This window comes from Vigna unguiculata, chromosome 3 (genome assembly GCF_004118075.2).
Source record: "Vigna unguiculata cultivar IT97K-499-35 chromosome 3, ASM411807v1, whole genome shotgun sequence".
In the NCBI taxonomy this organism is placed as follows: Eukaryota; Viridiplantae; Streptophyta; class Magnoliopsida; order Fabales; family Fabaceae; genus Vigna; species Vigna unguiculata.
Window position 1 is genome coordinate 59,038,787 of NC_040281.1, and position 15,338 is coordinate 59,054,124.

The 15,338-nt window shown below is 29.7% G+C and overlaps 1 protein-coding gene across 4 annotated transcripts; it reads right to left on the minus strand.

The window, feature by feature from the left end:
- Positions 1-8,392: 8,392 nt before the first annotated feature.
- Positions 8,393-14,943, minus strand: LOC114177416 (putative glucose-6-phosphate 1-epimerase). 4 transcript variants are annotated; one of them, XM_028062748.1, is made up of 10 exons: positions 14,535-14,942; positions 14,092-14,289; positions 13,533-13,607; positions 12,880-12,936; positions 11,668-11,828; positions 11,402-11,542; positions 10,625-10,727; positions 9,912-10,011; positions 9,304-9,550; positions 8,393-8,777 (listed from the first exon to the last, which is right to left on the minus strand). In XM_028062748.1, the coding sequence occupies exons 1-9, from the start codon at positions 14,607-14,609 to the stop codon at positions 9,336-9,338; spliced, it is 1,125 nt and encodes a 374-aa protein (XP_027918549.1). In that variant the 5' UTR covers positions 14,610-14,942; the 3' UTR covers positions 8,393-8,777; positions 9,304-9,335. The 4 variants fall into 4 exon arrangements, with proteins under 4 accessions (XP_027918549.1, XP_027918546.1, XP_027918550.1 ...); XM_028062745.1 differs by having other exon boundaries at positions 14,469-14,941; XM_028062746.1 differs by having other exon boundaries at positions 8,396-8,777; positions 9,294-9,550; positions 14,469-14,943.
- Positions 14,944-15,338: the final 395 nt, after the last annotated feature.

A 15,338-nucleotide genomic window follows, 5' to 3' on the forward strand; every position in this document is an offset into this window, starting at 1 on the left:
TTGTGTGTGTGCCCTCCCGGATGGAAAAGATCTACAATAAATTGAGGTATTCAATAGGCCAAGGAATTGGGCGAAAATTCACGTCAGAAATCACGTCTCCACATAGTCGAGGTCATTGCAAGAATCCAGAAGGATGTCACCCTAGGACCAACGCCATATATATATATATATATATATATATATATATATATATATATATATATATATATATATATATATATATAAAATCTATTTCTTATTTTCTCAATTTTTGGTTATACACTTTTTCTTACTATCTTAATTGTTTGACTTGTTCTTCAAGATTTAACTTCTAAGGTAAAATTTTCTTCCTTTTATTACACAATTTTATCTTTATACGTGATTATGTTCATATAGGTGTTTCTCAATTTCATTTTATCAAATAATTTTTAGGTCACACATTTGATTGTTTCTAGTCCTTATAATATATCTTTTCATGAGAATGTTTGACTCTTAATTTGTAATTCTTCTTTTTGTTACGTTAGTTAATACACTTCTTTTTGCTCACTCTCAATTGTTTGGTTTGCTTGTTCTTTAAGGTTTAATTATATTTTCAAGATATTTTTCCTTTTATCACGATCTTAATTATACATTTTTTTCTGTGTTATGTTCAAATGGATATTCTCAATTTCATTGAATCAAATTTGGGCACACATTTAATTATCTTTACTCCTATATGATATTTTTATTTATTGTTTATTTTTTTTTCATGAGAATGTTTGACTCTCAATTTTAAGTGTCCAATTACATAAACCCTTAATTGAATTCAAGATCAAAAGATGAAGAATCTATGTTTAAATTTGAATTATTATTAATTTAATTGTGTTATTTGTGCTATTTTGTTCAAGTGATATATTATAAGTTTTTTTTTTTAGTTTAGATTCTTCTCTATTGTTCATCTGTTGTGCTTTCAAAATACATTGATGACCACTAATTTTGAAGTTTTAAAATATATTAAAATTATCCTTAAGTACCAAAACAATGTGTTTTTAATGTTCAGTAAAGACATCACAAAAAAACTCAGCAGAGAAAGCAGACTCTTTTTTTTATGTGTTACCTATGTTAATTTACAAAGAAAATGAGCACAGGAGATCAAGATCTACAAGTACCAAGTCCACAACAATGTTCACAACAACCAACTCCCTTTCAAAGTTCCAATAATACAAGCCAATCTCCATTAAACCCATCTATGCAAACACCTTCAGAAGTACATGATGAAATACATTCAACAACACAAGCAGAGCCTAAGAAAGGGGAGTTGAAAAGTGTTGTGTGACAACACTTTGAAAAGATAAAAGTTGATGAAAAATAGAAAGCTAAATGTAACTATTGCAAGAAACAACTTGGAGAAGAAACAAATAATGGAACAAAGCACTTGCACCAGCATCTAGACATATATATTTAAAATATTGTTTTAACAAGGGGAAAAGAGGGACAAAAAAACGCATTTTTCTAAGATTACCAGTGCCAAAAAGGAGTTGGCTTTTAGAGCTTATAATGAAGAAAATGCAACGAGAGTATAATGAAGAAAAGTGTCCCTTTTGGCATTTTCTTCATTATAAGCTCCACAAACCAACTCTTTTTTGCCACTTGTAATCTTAGAAAAAAGCTTTTTTTGTCCCCTTTTTTCTCTTGTTAAAACAATATTTTGAATACATATGTCTTGATGGTAGTGCAAGTGCTTTGTTCCATTCCTTATTTCTCCTCCAAGCAGTTTCTTGCAATAGTTACATTTAACTTTGTATTTTCCATCAACCTTTATCTTTTCAAAGTGTTGCCACAATACTTTTTGACTTCCCTTTCTTAGGCTTTGCTTGTGTTGTTGAATATATTTCATTATATACTTCTGAAGGTGTTTGTGTAGTGGATTCAATGGAGATTTGCTTGCAGTATTGGAACTTTGAAAGGGAGTTAGTTGTGGTGAACACTATGGTGGACTTGGTACTTGTAAATATTGATATCTTGTACTCATTTTCTCTATAAATTAACATAGGTAACACATAAAAAAAAACTTATAATATACTACTTGAATAAAATAGCACAAATAACACAATTAAATTAATAATATTTCAAATTTAAACATAGATTCTTCATCTTTTAATCTTGATTTCAATTGAGGATATATGTAATTGATCACTTAAATTTGAGAGTCAAACATTCTAATGAAACAATACATAAAAATATCATAAATGAGTAAAGATAATTAAATGTGTGACCCAAATTTGATTGGAGGAGATTGACAATATCCATTTGAACATAACACAAAAGAAAAAAAAGTATAATTAAGTTTGCGATAAAAGAAAAAGTACCTTGAAGATATTAAACCTTAAAAGAACAAGCAAGCCAAACAAATGAGAGAGAGCAAGAAAAAGTGTATAACTAAGGTAACAAAAAAAAGAGTTACAAATTAAGAGTCAAACATTCTCATAAAAAAATATATTATAAAGAGTAAAAATAATCAAATGTGTGACCTAAAAATTATTTGATAAAATGAAATTGAGGAACACCTATTTGAACATAATCACGTATAAAAGAAAAAAAAATGTGTAAGAGAAGAAAAATTACCTTAAAGATTAAATCTTGAAGAACAAGCCAAACTATTGAAAGAGTAAAAAAAGTGCATAACCACGTATAAAATTATTTGATAAAATGAAATTGAAGAACACCTATTTGAACATAACTACGTATAAAAGAAAAAAAATGTGTAAGAAGAGGAAGAAAAATTACCTTAAAGATTAAATCTTAAAGAACAAGCCAAACTATTGAGAGAGTAAAAAAAAGTGCATACCAAGAATTGAGAAAACAAGAAGTATATTATGTTTATATTTATATATATATATAACACAATTAAATTAATAATAATTCAAATTTAAACAATGATTATTCATCTTTTAATCTTGAATTCAATCGAGGGTTTATGCAATTGAACACTTAAAATTAAGAGTCAAACATTCTAATAAAACAATACATAAAAATATAATAAAGGAGTAAATATAATTAGATGTGTTACCCAAATTTGATTGGAGGAGATTGAGAATATCCATTTGAACATAACACCAAAGAAAAAAAGTATAATTAAGATTGTGATAAAAAGAAAAAGTACCTTGAAGATCTGATTAAACCTTAAAGAACAAGCAAGCCAAACAAATGAGAAAGAGCAAAAAAAAAATGCATAACTAATGTAACAAAAAGAAGAGCTACAAATTAGGAGTCAAACATTCATATAAAAAATATATATTATAAGGAATAACGATAATCATATATGTGACCTAAAAATTATTTGATAGAATGAAATTGAAGAACACCTATTTGAACATAACCGCATATAAAAGAAAAAAATATAAAAAAAGAAAGAAAAAATTACCTTAAAGAACATGTCAAACTATTGAGAGAGTTAAAAATTGTATAACCAAAAATTAAAAAATAAAAAGTAGGTTTTATATATATATATATATATATATATATATATATATATATATATATATAAAATAAAATAAAATATTATATTATATTATATTATATGCTTAAATATATTATGTTTATAGGTATATGCTTATTATCTTTTATTTTTTATATAATTATTATTATATATATATATATATATATATATATATATATATATATATATATATATATATATATAAAAGTTAATGCACATATACATATAAACATATAAACATAGTATATTTAAGTTTATATACATAATCTAATTAATATATATATATATATATATATATATATATATATATATATATATATATTAATTAGATTATTTAATAAATTAGAGATATTTTAATGATTTATATCATAGACCGTGACAAAACGAATATCTATATTTATGTTCTCATTCTATACATAATTGAAAACTTTGGATATTATTTATATCCACGTTTATATCCAGTTAATATTTTCCGTAAAAAATGAGATGAATTCAGTAATATCTACCAAAACATAGCACTAATTTAACATTTTATATTATTTTATTCTTTTTTTTTTTATTCCACGTTTAGTCTTTTTTTTTCATTAACTTTTTCGTGAAAAAGGAGAGACCACAGTTAGAGTTGTCAAAACAGGTAATTCAAGCCCGACTCGATTCACCCATCATGGGTTGATGATTTAGTGAGCCAACCCAACCCGACTCACTTTTTAGCGAGCCAAAAAAATTCGAACCCGGCACAGGTTGACGGGTTAAACGGGTTGGCTTACAGGTTCACTTAATTAAAGAAAAATTATTTTTTTATTTTTTTTAGTCAAAACAATTGTAATTGTAATTAAAATCTAAATAAACTTTAATACAATCCAAATACAAACAAAAATAAAAAAAATACAAATTATTTATGTTTTGGATAAAAAAACAACCTAACATGACCCAAATGTAAAGCCCAACTTAATAAAAAAAATAAAAACACTTGTGTGACCCTTTTATCTGCGGGTTGGTGAGCCAACTCGGCTCACCACGGGTTCAACTCGGATGAGCTGAGTTCTAAATGAGCCGGGTCAAAAATCAACCCATATTGAAATTTGTAAAAAAATTTCAACCCAACCCGACCCGAATCCGTTGTGAACTGGGCTGGCTCGCGGATTCTAACCCATTTTGACAGCTCTAACTACTGATTAAAAAATTCTTATGAACTATATGACTAAAAACATCATATATCTTTAGAAGAAAATAATTATTCCTTTAAATTAGTAAACTTATGATAATATAATTTGAGTTCCATCAATAGGAAAAATAATCAATCTTAATTAGATTTAGATCTATTTAAATTAAGAATTATATATTATCCGACAAAAAATAGTAAAAAGTAGAAGAAAAAGAAAAAAAAAAGTGAATAAAATCTTCAAGACAAACATAAAAATATCTTGTTATAACTATACAATTCTAATAAATAAATAAAAACAAGCGAATAAAATTAATTATATAGACAAATTTTTCTTTCCTATCATTGTCACTTCCTAATAATGCTTTTACTGTGTTTCAAATGAAATATAATTGATATTTAATAAAAAAAATTAAACAATCTTAAATAATTAAATATATGGATTCCCCTGCTTAAAGAAATCGTGTTTGATTTGACGATTTAAAAATAAATAGTGAATTGGAAGAGGTTTTAATTTTGATGGAAAACCAAGAATAATAATAATGAATATTTAAATTCGATGTTTTCCTTAAGTGGAGTTTATTTTGAACATTTATTTAAAATTTTACACATTGAATACTTTATTTAAACAATTTGGTATTAAATTTAATTTTCTATGATAATAAAAAATTAATTACTATATATTTTTTTATTAAAGATTAGTTATACACATAATTTAAAAAACTGTTAAAAAGGAATTTTAAACAGAGAGAACATAGAAGCGAAAATAAAATTAAAACTAAAAGAAAAAAATGAAGTGAGAGAATAAATTAAAATTAATACTCTTTAAATATCTATTACTCCTTCACAGAAAAAAATTAGCACTAAGAAACCACTTTTAACAATGGTTATATATATATATATATATATATATATATATATATATATATATATCTCTCTCTGTGTGTGTGTGTGTGTGTGTGTGTGTGTGTGTGTGTGTGTGTGTGTGTGTGTGTGTGTGTGTGTGTGTGTGTGTGTGTGTGTGTGTGTGTGTGTGTGTGTGTGTGTGTGTGTGTGTGTGTGTGTGTGTGTGTGTGTGTGTGTGTGTGTGTGTGTATTCTCTGTGTGTGTGTGTGTGTGTGTGTGTGTGTGTGTGTGTGTGTGTGTGTGTGTGTGTGTGTGTGTGTGTGTGTGTGTGTGTGTGTGTGTGTGTGTGTGTGTGTGTGTGTGTGTGTGTGTGTGTGTGTGTGTGTGTGTGTGTGTGTGTGGTGTGTGTGTGTGTGTGTGTGTGTGTGTGTGTGTGTGTGTGTGTGTGTGTGTGTGTGTGTGTGTGTGTGTGTGTGTGTGTGTGTGTGTGTGTGTGTGTGTGTGTGTGTGTGTGTGTGTGTGTGTGTGTGTGTGTGTGTGTGTGTGTGTGTGTGTGTGTGTGTGTGTGTGTGTGTGTGTGTGTGTGTGTGTGTGTGTGTGTGTGTGTGTGTGTGTGTGTGTTGGAAGCTAATCATTAATGTTCTTGGCCAAATTATTACTAGAAAACAAGGCCTAACATGTGGCCCAAAATAAAAGACTATGCTAATGTTTTTACATGAAATCCATCATATTTTGATGTCCTCTTTAGCCCATGAGAAAAACATTTGAAGCCTTTGAGGATTATTGTCATCTTGATGTAAGCTTTCTTGAATCTTTCTCATCATACTTCTACTTATCAGCCTTTTAGGCCTTTAGGTGAATATGAGCCAGGTAATGGACATGGAGTGTATCCATAAAAAACGTACATATTTGCCCTACCCCTATCTCCATACCCGCCATAATATTCATTATCGCCATATCCTGTCACTGTTTAAATTATTAAAATATTCATGGTCAATTAAATAAATAAATAAATAAATAAATATATATATATATATATATATATATATATATATATATATATATATATATATATACACACACACACACTACACACTTTCTATTTAAACCTTTTTATTTCTTCTGATTGTTTGGTTTATCATGAAATTCATTTGCATCTCCAAGATATTTTTCATCATATAATAACCTTTATACAATTATGTTCAAATGATGTATTTCAATTAAATATTTGTTATGTCTCACATTTGAATATTTCTACTCTTTTTTTAATATTTTTATTTATTGTATATTTTCCTTTCACATGACAATGTTTAACCCCCTCAATTTAAGTGTTCAATAGTGTAAACCTTTCATTTAATAGGTAATACAAAAAAAAGTATCTTATTTACTCTATTATTGTTAATATTTGTTTCGCTAAAACAATTTTTATTATCTCTCAACAATATACTAGGTTTATATTTGAAAAAATTGTCATACATTTTTAAAGTATTTCTCATCTTATCATATCTTGAATTATACATTTATTTTTCTTTGTGCAATTTCAATAGTCTTTGAAATTATTTTTAAGACACACATTTGATTATTTTTTAATATTTTTATTTATTGTATATTTTTATCATATAGAATACTATTTTGATATATTTTATGTAGTTGTTTTTTTTATAATTCATTATCATTCTATAATTTTGTCACTATAATTGTGTAAATAAATTTTATTTACTATAATATAAAAATTATTGTAATTACCATAATTTTTTTTATCATCATCTAACATATATTAAAGCTCAAAAGACACAATTTATGTTAAAATTATATTATTATTAGTTTAATTTTTGTTCTTTGTGTGATTTTGGTCAAGTGTGTATTATAAACAAACATTTCAAATATAATTTAATTTGAATATTTATTTTCTTTTTATATTTGTTAAAAATCTTTAACAATATATAAAGATGATATCCTCTTATGTGTCCACATTTCGATATTCTAATTTATCAATAATTACTATTTTTAAAATTAATTATTTTATAAATAATTTATTCCTAACCGTTATTTTAAAACTTTTTTCGTTTTTAACCGTTATTTTCAAAAAAAAAATTCTTTTTTAAATTTTACATTTAACAACTAATTTAAAATTAGTTATATAATTTTTATTCATCTTAACTCAAATTTTTATGAAAATTAAGAAAATGCCGACACACAAGCGTTGCACCTGTATTTTTGTTAGTATTTTTAAATTTTATTAACTAAATTTCATCAATATTTACAAATTTAATAAATGCTTTGGTTTTCATAAAATTTTATTTAGTATTTATATATAATTATAATTTTTTTTCTAAATATTTAATAAAAATAAATTATCTTTAATATTAAATTTTTTATAATGTTATATTTTCTCTACCATAATTTATAAAAATTAATTAATTAATATTAAAATAATAAGAAATTAAATATAAATATATATCCGTTACTCAATAAAAATGATACAAAAATTTAATTTCCATCGTATTGATATGAATTTTTGTTTTCATAAAAATTGGTATGGAATAGTAAAAAGCTGACAAGTAACATTTATTGATAAAAAAAAGAAAAATATCACTTTTGATCGATACTGTTTTATATACGTCTACCATTAAATTTTGCTTTGAAACAAGTTGATGCCCAAAAAGCATAATTCGTGTTTTGATCGTTGACTGCAATCCAGTCTATTTTATCAGATACATCAACTAATCTCTCCATCAACAAAAATGAATGGTCAGAGCTGGCAAAATACATCAATACCAGAAATCTGAAAAAAAGAGAGCAGCAAAATATGACGTTTGACACAATAAGCTATACATATTTCACATAACTAAACGGAAGCACAGTTCTCAAACCTATATAATTATACATGATAGCATATGTTTACATTGCTACAAGTTGCAAGCACATAAAAACAAGTTGATATGATATATTACATAATTAAAAAAACAATTCTATATTTAATGAACATCTTACTTTATTACTTGAATATGTAGATTGCGGCAATGTATGACATACAGTTCAACTTGTAGCGTCGTAAAATGACCCCGTTAAAAGTAATTTCTCTGGTCTGGGCCATTCAACCCAACATGAAAATCCATTAAATTGGGGGTTGGAATTTTTATTTTCGATAAACTATGGACTCTCTACTTATGACAGAACTAGTCTTCCGTTAAACAGGGAAATATTATTTAACATAACTCTATACAGGAGAGTTCATTCTTCCAACAAGAAGGGGAAAAATTGCTCGGAGAAACTTTCCTTTCGTCGTTCATCGCTGTGGCAATAAGTTACCTGCAGATGTGTTTTCTAAATAGTCAGTGAAACATTGTACTGGATCAACATGTTACATGTATGAAACCAAAGCAAACTGACAAAAACAATAACTAATAGTAGGCTAATCTATATCTGATCAATCTCGATTTTCAACCACAGGAAAAAATTTGGTCTATATGAAAGCCGAATTTGATTCATTAAGGTGAAGAATTATGACACCATCATGTACAGATAACTAATCAATTCCTAACATAAATAAGAATACATGAGCTATAAAATTTTATTTCTTAAACCTCCGTAGTTTCATGGTTCCAAAAAAAAGGGATAGAAAGAATAATTTCACATGAAAAAAATGCAGAATTGTTTCTCCTCAAACCCTGGTAGAAGCCATGCACGCAGCACAGTGCTGTGCGGCCCTTTCTACTTTCTAATATATTCAGAGTTCTAAGGTAGAGGAGAAGAATGTAACAAGTGATTATGAGATTCATTTTGTAGGATAATATAGACAATGGAAAGTCAGATATGTCCACGTACATTTTATTACCTGTGCAGGACATAAAACGCAATAATGACCTTTCAGCTTCCATGAATAACTTTTCGGGGATCAAGCTGTCCACTACGATAACTAGAAGGAACAGTTGAAAGTTCGAGTCTTCCCTTCCATTCCTCGCCAGGTTTCAAAGTAATAGGCTTTTCAATAGCAGCAGCCTCTACACAAAGCATATGCTTATACTCATCATCACCGAAATCAGACATAGACTTTGCTTTCTTATCCCAAGGATTCCACACCACTGCATAGATAAATGAGAAGAAAGCAACATTTTTATACCAAAGGACATTGAAAATGATTCTAGTTCAATTCAAAAGCAACACGCACATTAATATACCAACTACGGAAGGTTTCTTATATAGGGAATGGAATGTTACTATACCCGTAAGAAAAAGGTTTATTTAAAAGGAAGAATTAAGACATTAAAATTAAGACAGGTGAGAAAATTGGTTTTTAACCCTATTTCATTGCATTCTTAAATTACAAAGAACAATTTTTTATTCTTAAGTTAAGTAGCTTTGAATAATATAGTCCCACTGCCACCAGTAAACTTCATCAATGTAACATCAAGTAAACAAGATGATGAGTTTGATAATGATCACCAGAATCAGGAAGACCATCTTTACGTAATACAAATGTTCTCTTCTTCTCATGATCAAGAATTGCAATCTTTGTAGGAGTGCTGAGATATATCCTGTCAACCTATAATACAAAGAAAGGGTGAAGTGTCAGTTTCAAATCAAAGCATGTGAAAGTCAGTACATCAGGATAGGTAACATACATCAGGCTGTTGTCACGTATCACTACAAATTGGGAACAACGATTACAAAACTACGTGGATGTTTCCTTTTTATTATATTTCTGGTGCAGATATGTTTCCTGTAAGGCTAAGTGCAGTAGTCAAATCTACACCAATATACGAAAATGGATACACATGTTAGCAGTTGCCACCCACCCCTGCTACAGGAAAGGTAAAAAAAGAGAAAAAGTGGGAAGCAACTGTTCAATAGTTTGTCAATAAAGAATAGTATACAACTTCCAAAATGTTAGATACTGGCAACTGCCTCTTCATCCACACACACAGAAAAAGCAACAATCAAATGGAAAATGTTCTTTTGGCATTGGTGCTTATTACATTACGCCTTACTTGAAATGAGTCACAAGAAAAAAAAATTCAAGATCTATTAAATTGGTCTGATAGTCTATTTAAACAGGCTCCATTTCACAGAAACTGACATATTTCATTGCTTACTGCATAGTTACTGTAATTACGACGTGTGTTCTAAAGCACAGTTGAAAGGGTAAATGATCTTACTTCTGATTCAAATGTCAAAGCATCCCCTTGTTCAGTAAAGCGTTTCCTTTTCTGCAAGTTGTCAAGATAATCCAATGTCTCTAACCCCTCTACCCGCACTTCACTGAATACAAGAAAACAAACTAGTTAAATGCAATTAAAACTGCAGCCTAAAACTATATCCCCAACGAAAAAATAAAATAATAAATAAGAACTGAACTAAGCCAAAATATAAAAATAAAAGAGTTAAATCAGTACATAAAATGAAGAAAATAAAACAAAAAAATATTAATTTAACCAAAACCTGAATATTTTATCAAAGGAACATTTTATCTATTGACATGCATCTAAAAATGTATGTGGATAATGTAACAGAATCTGCATGCCATTTTCACTCAAGAAAATACGATTGCAGTTAATTCTATTTCTGTTGGAAGAGTAGGAAAATTTGAATCCTCACTTTGCACCTTTAGATATAAAATACAAAAAATCCACAATTGACTTTATAAGTCCAAAAGCCAACTCCATATTCTAAAACAGATGAAAAACAATTTGCAAATCATAACAAGCAATAGATTTCACAAATTGAGTCAGGAAAACAAGCTTATATCCATACAATAAGACTGCACAGTCCTACTCATTTGTTAAATGTGTTGATCTTGAATAGGTACTCAACCAAATCCAAAAGTTACAAGCTAAATTTGATAAGAGTCAACTTATAACTAAAGATATGCACAATAATACAAAATTTCACATTGAAGTGTGAGATAAAACATGTTTCAATTTTCAAGCACTTGCCTTATGTCTGACACAGAGAAATATGTATGATAAGCAAATGTGAATGAAAATGGCTTCCCATCATTGTTAGTGTTCCTGATCCGAGATGTCAACATTAGCTCTCCTCCAGGTCCAAGAGCTACTCTAAGACGAAACTCGAAACTAATGCACAAGGAACAGTATATGATATTAGAAAGAAATATAATATGAACAATTCAAGCAATTAAATAACAAGTAGTAATGTTCCCTAAATAGAGGCTAAAAGCTTTGAGAGTTACTACACATACCTGTGAGGCCAAATCTTCATATCGTCCTCGGAGGGTTTAAGAATCAAATCTACAAAGGCTTTGCTCAAAGTATTTGATGGAAAAGGTGGAGGATTGTGATCAATGGTCCAGAACCGGTTTCTAGCAAATCCATGTGAGTCAAGAGGACCAAGGTTTGAAAACTACAAATAGAGAGTTAGTATACTTGTATAAGTAACCTGGGATCTGATTAGAGTAACATTTGGGAAGGAGGAATTCAGAAATTGCAATGACATTCAAAACAACTTATAATTTTCTTATTCTCATTAGTATCTCTGACTGTATATTCTGTGTGATTGAGGGCAGTAAATCTACAAGCCTCAAACAAAGAATCTCCTCGTTTTGGGATCACCTTTAATTATGCCACTGATGCCAACAGTCCAAGACCAAAACTATTTTGCTGCATGGGGTATACTTCTGTATGTTGTTTTGTCCTGCTGTCTATTTAGAGACAAGTAATTTAGTTTGGGCCTTAATTGCAGTGTCTAGTATCCATATATAAAAAAAGACATGGATTTTATGTTATGGCTAAAAATTTATCTCTTCTTAGTAGTGCAATGCAATCAAATGTAAGGCTGATTAGGTTTCTTCCCTTTGCCATCTCAAACTCTACTATGTTTTTGGTTTATTTTAGTTCCACTTTGCCGTGATCAACTTTTCTTGGCAATCAGCTTTAAAAAATTATCCTATCACAAGAAAATTGTTTAGTTGGAATACCTGCTTGAATATGTCCTAAAACTCATCAAATTCAAAACCACATCATACAGCTGGGGCAAATAATCATCATTAAAAGTACCCCCTCCTCATGTTATCTTTGATTTGACATCCTTACCCCAATATATGAACTTGTAACACTTTAGGTGTCCAACATCATGGTCACTTTGGGTTATGACTAATATCAGAGTTTTTCATAATCTAGTATTCAGTTTTGTACGGCCTTGCATAATTTTATTCTTCAATTGGAAATGAAAGTTCATGAGTTATGATACTAGGCTTGTATTGCTCTAACAGAAATATAATATAAGGTTCATCTTCACAAAATTCTAATTTAATGAAGGCTAGAGCTTTTGTTTATGACCATATGCTTTCCTCTCCACTTCCTTCTCCAATTTCTACCTATTTTCCTTCCAGAGCAATATTATCACAATGAAAGCAACTATTGAAAACAGAAATATTAACATTAGAAGTACATACTTGAGGAAAACATAATGGAATCCCTCCACGAATTGCCTTTGGAGGCTTAAATATAGCCTGCAAAAGTGCACGGTGTTAATAAACCAAGACGAATCAGAGCTCTCCTAACTGGAGTTTAAAATTTTCAAAAAGTATAATTACATTGATTAGAGCATATTAAAATAATTTTCACTAACTCCAGTTATCCCAGAGAAAGAATCTCCCTTTTGAGCGGCAAAGACTAACTGCTATTGAGCGAAGACTAATAAGAAGAACTCAAACATTTATTTGAAATTGTAAGCAAAATACAAAGCAGGAAATATGAATTTCAAGCCAACCTAGGAACACAAATCCTTTAGGTAGTAGATCCACTCCAACATATAAACCAAGAATGAATAAGTATTAAATTAATAAGTGATTCCAAAATAAAAATGTGTCACTTTTCAAAAAAAATTCTCAAAACAGCTGGCTCATTAAGATTGAAAAATATACTTCAGTTAAACCATTTTCTTTCCATGGAATTGTTCAGTTAAATCTAGCATTTAACATATGAATGTTTTCAGAGGGAACTGATATTGACAACCTCATTAAGGTCTGAAGTTAATCAGGTTTCCCCGGTCGTCACCCAACTGAGAAACACTGAGAACTTAATTCGATTATGTTTCACATTGTACCTTGCTGCTGAGAAAAAGCAATTCCTCGGCTTGGTCATTCTTCCAAGAAGTCACTTGACCACCGTACAAGTACACCTGAAAATCACAAACCCAGAAATGAAACCTAATCAGAGCCAACTCCACCACAAACTGCACAAGCGATTTGCTACTTCAAAACCGATGCAAAAGCAGTAAAGTCAAACACCAAACGCAGTCCCTCTTCTCGAAGACTACATTTAACCGGAAATTACCCTACAAGGTAAATCAAACTGCTTAGGAATAGTCTTTCCAAATCAAATTCTCCAGCTGACAACAAATCTCGATCCAGTAAAAGCTAACGAGATCAGCACTCTCCAACCGACAATGGCGACAAAAATCGACGTGGCAAAACCAAAACTAACAAAACTAAAAAGCTTCAGAATCTAAAGGTGAATACGAATCCAAGCTAAATAGTGAAATCGAGAAGCGGATCAAGTAGTATCTGCTTCGAATCACATAGGAAGACAAACAATTAAAGACATTACTGAAACAGAACAGAGGAAGATATAGAGATGCATGGAAGAAGTAGGAGGAAAGCAACCTCGGCAGAGCTTCCACGAGCATCGCGAAGAATGACCTTGTCGAGGCCATTGAATCCCTTGCTCACCTCGTAGTTACTGGAAGTAGTGGAAGAAGAAGACGAAGAAGCAGAAGCAGGCGATCCAGTAAAAGCTAACGAGATCAGCACTCCCCAACCGACAATGGCGACAAAAATCGACGTGGCAAAACCAAAACGACGCTAACAAAACTAAACAGCTTCAGAATCTAAAGGTGAATACGAATACAAGCTAAATCGTGAAATCGAGAAGCGGATCGAGCAGTATCTGCTTCGAATCACATAGGAAGACAAACAATTACAGACATTACTGAAACAGAGAAAAATATAGAGATGCATGAAAGAAGTAGGAGGAAAACAACCTCGGCAGAGCTTCCACGAGCATCGCGAAGAATAACCTTGTCGAGGCCATTGAATCCCTTGCTCACCTCGTAGTTACTGGAAGTAGTGGAAGAAGAAGACGAAGAAACAGAAGCTGCCGAAGGAATCTTTTCGGTACTCATTGCAACTCGATATTGCTATCTCTTTCTTCTCTGTTTCACTACCGCCACAATTTTTTATATATATCTCATCACTCGCAACCTTCCAATTCTTTCTTAGACAAACGCGTCTCTGCAATTTCAACCTCTTCTATTTGTCTTACTCTCTCTCTCCCTCTCTCTTTCTTCAATGACTTTCTGTTTACCATTTTTTTTAACAATTTATTCTTAATTTCGGCATTTTTTGAAGCGAAGTTAACTGCAAACGTGTTCAACAATCGTGTAGTTCTGACACTGATGATAGATTCATATAATATTCTTTCTTTGCATTAATCTATAACAGCTTTTCCGAAATTTTCCTTATTGACAATGCGTAAATACTATTGTAAGAAAGATCAGTGATATAAGTAGGGAAATATAATTGAAGATATCCCGAATCCCAATGACGTAACAGGTGTTTCTTAAGGTGAGTGTGGTATCCTAACATTTTTCTACGATATACTATTCGTATGGACGGTGTTATTTTTGGAATGCGATACTAATCAGAAATCTTTAAAGTAATTATATTTCTTGAATATTTGAAATAGTTTATCATAAAATACGTTGTTGGAGTAAGTATCTCCATAGAAAATTCAAAATATCTCTATACAAAATTCGTAATTTTATGATAAAATAGATTTGTTAGATTATTGGATTTTAAAAGAAATTAACATTTAAAAGTAAAATTCTAAAAATTAATAAAAATAATTTGGT

Excerpts from the sequence above, each read along its gene's own strand:
- LOC114177416 (XM_028062745.1), bottom strand. The coding sequence starts at position 14,609 with ATGAGTACCGAAAAGATTCCTTCGGCAGCTTCTGTTTCTTCGTCTTCT. Across the intron at positions 14,290-14,468 it reads CTCGTGGAAGCTCTGCCGAG|CGTCGTTTTGGTTTTGCCAC; the intron begins GTTGTTTTCCTC and ends TAGTTTTGTTAG. Across the intron at positions 9,551-9,911 it reads AGATGGTCTTCCTGATTCTG|TGGTGTGGAATCCTTGGGAT; the intron begins GTGATCATTATC and ends TTATCTATGCAG.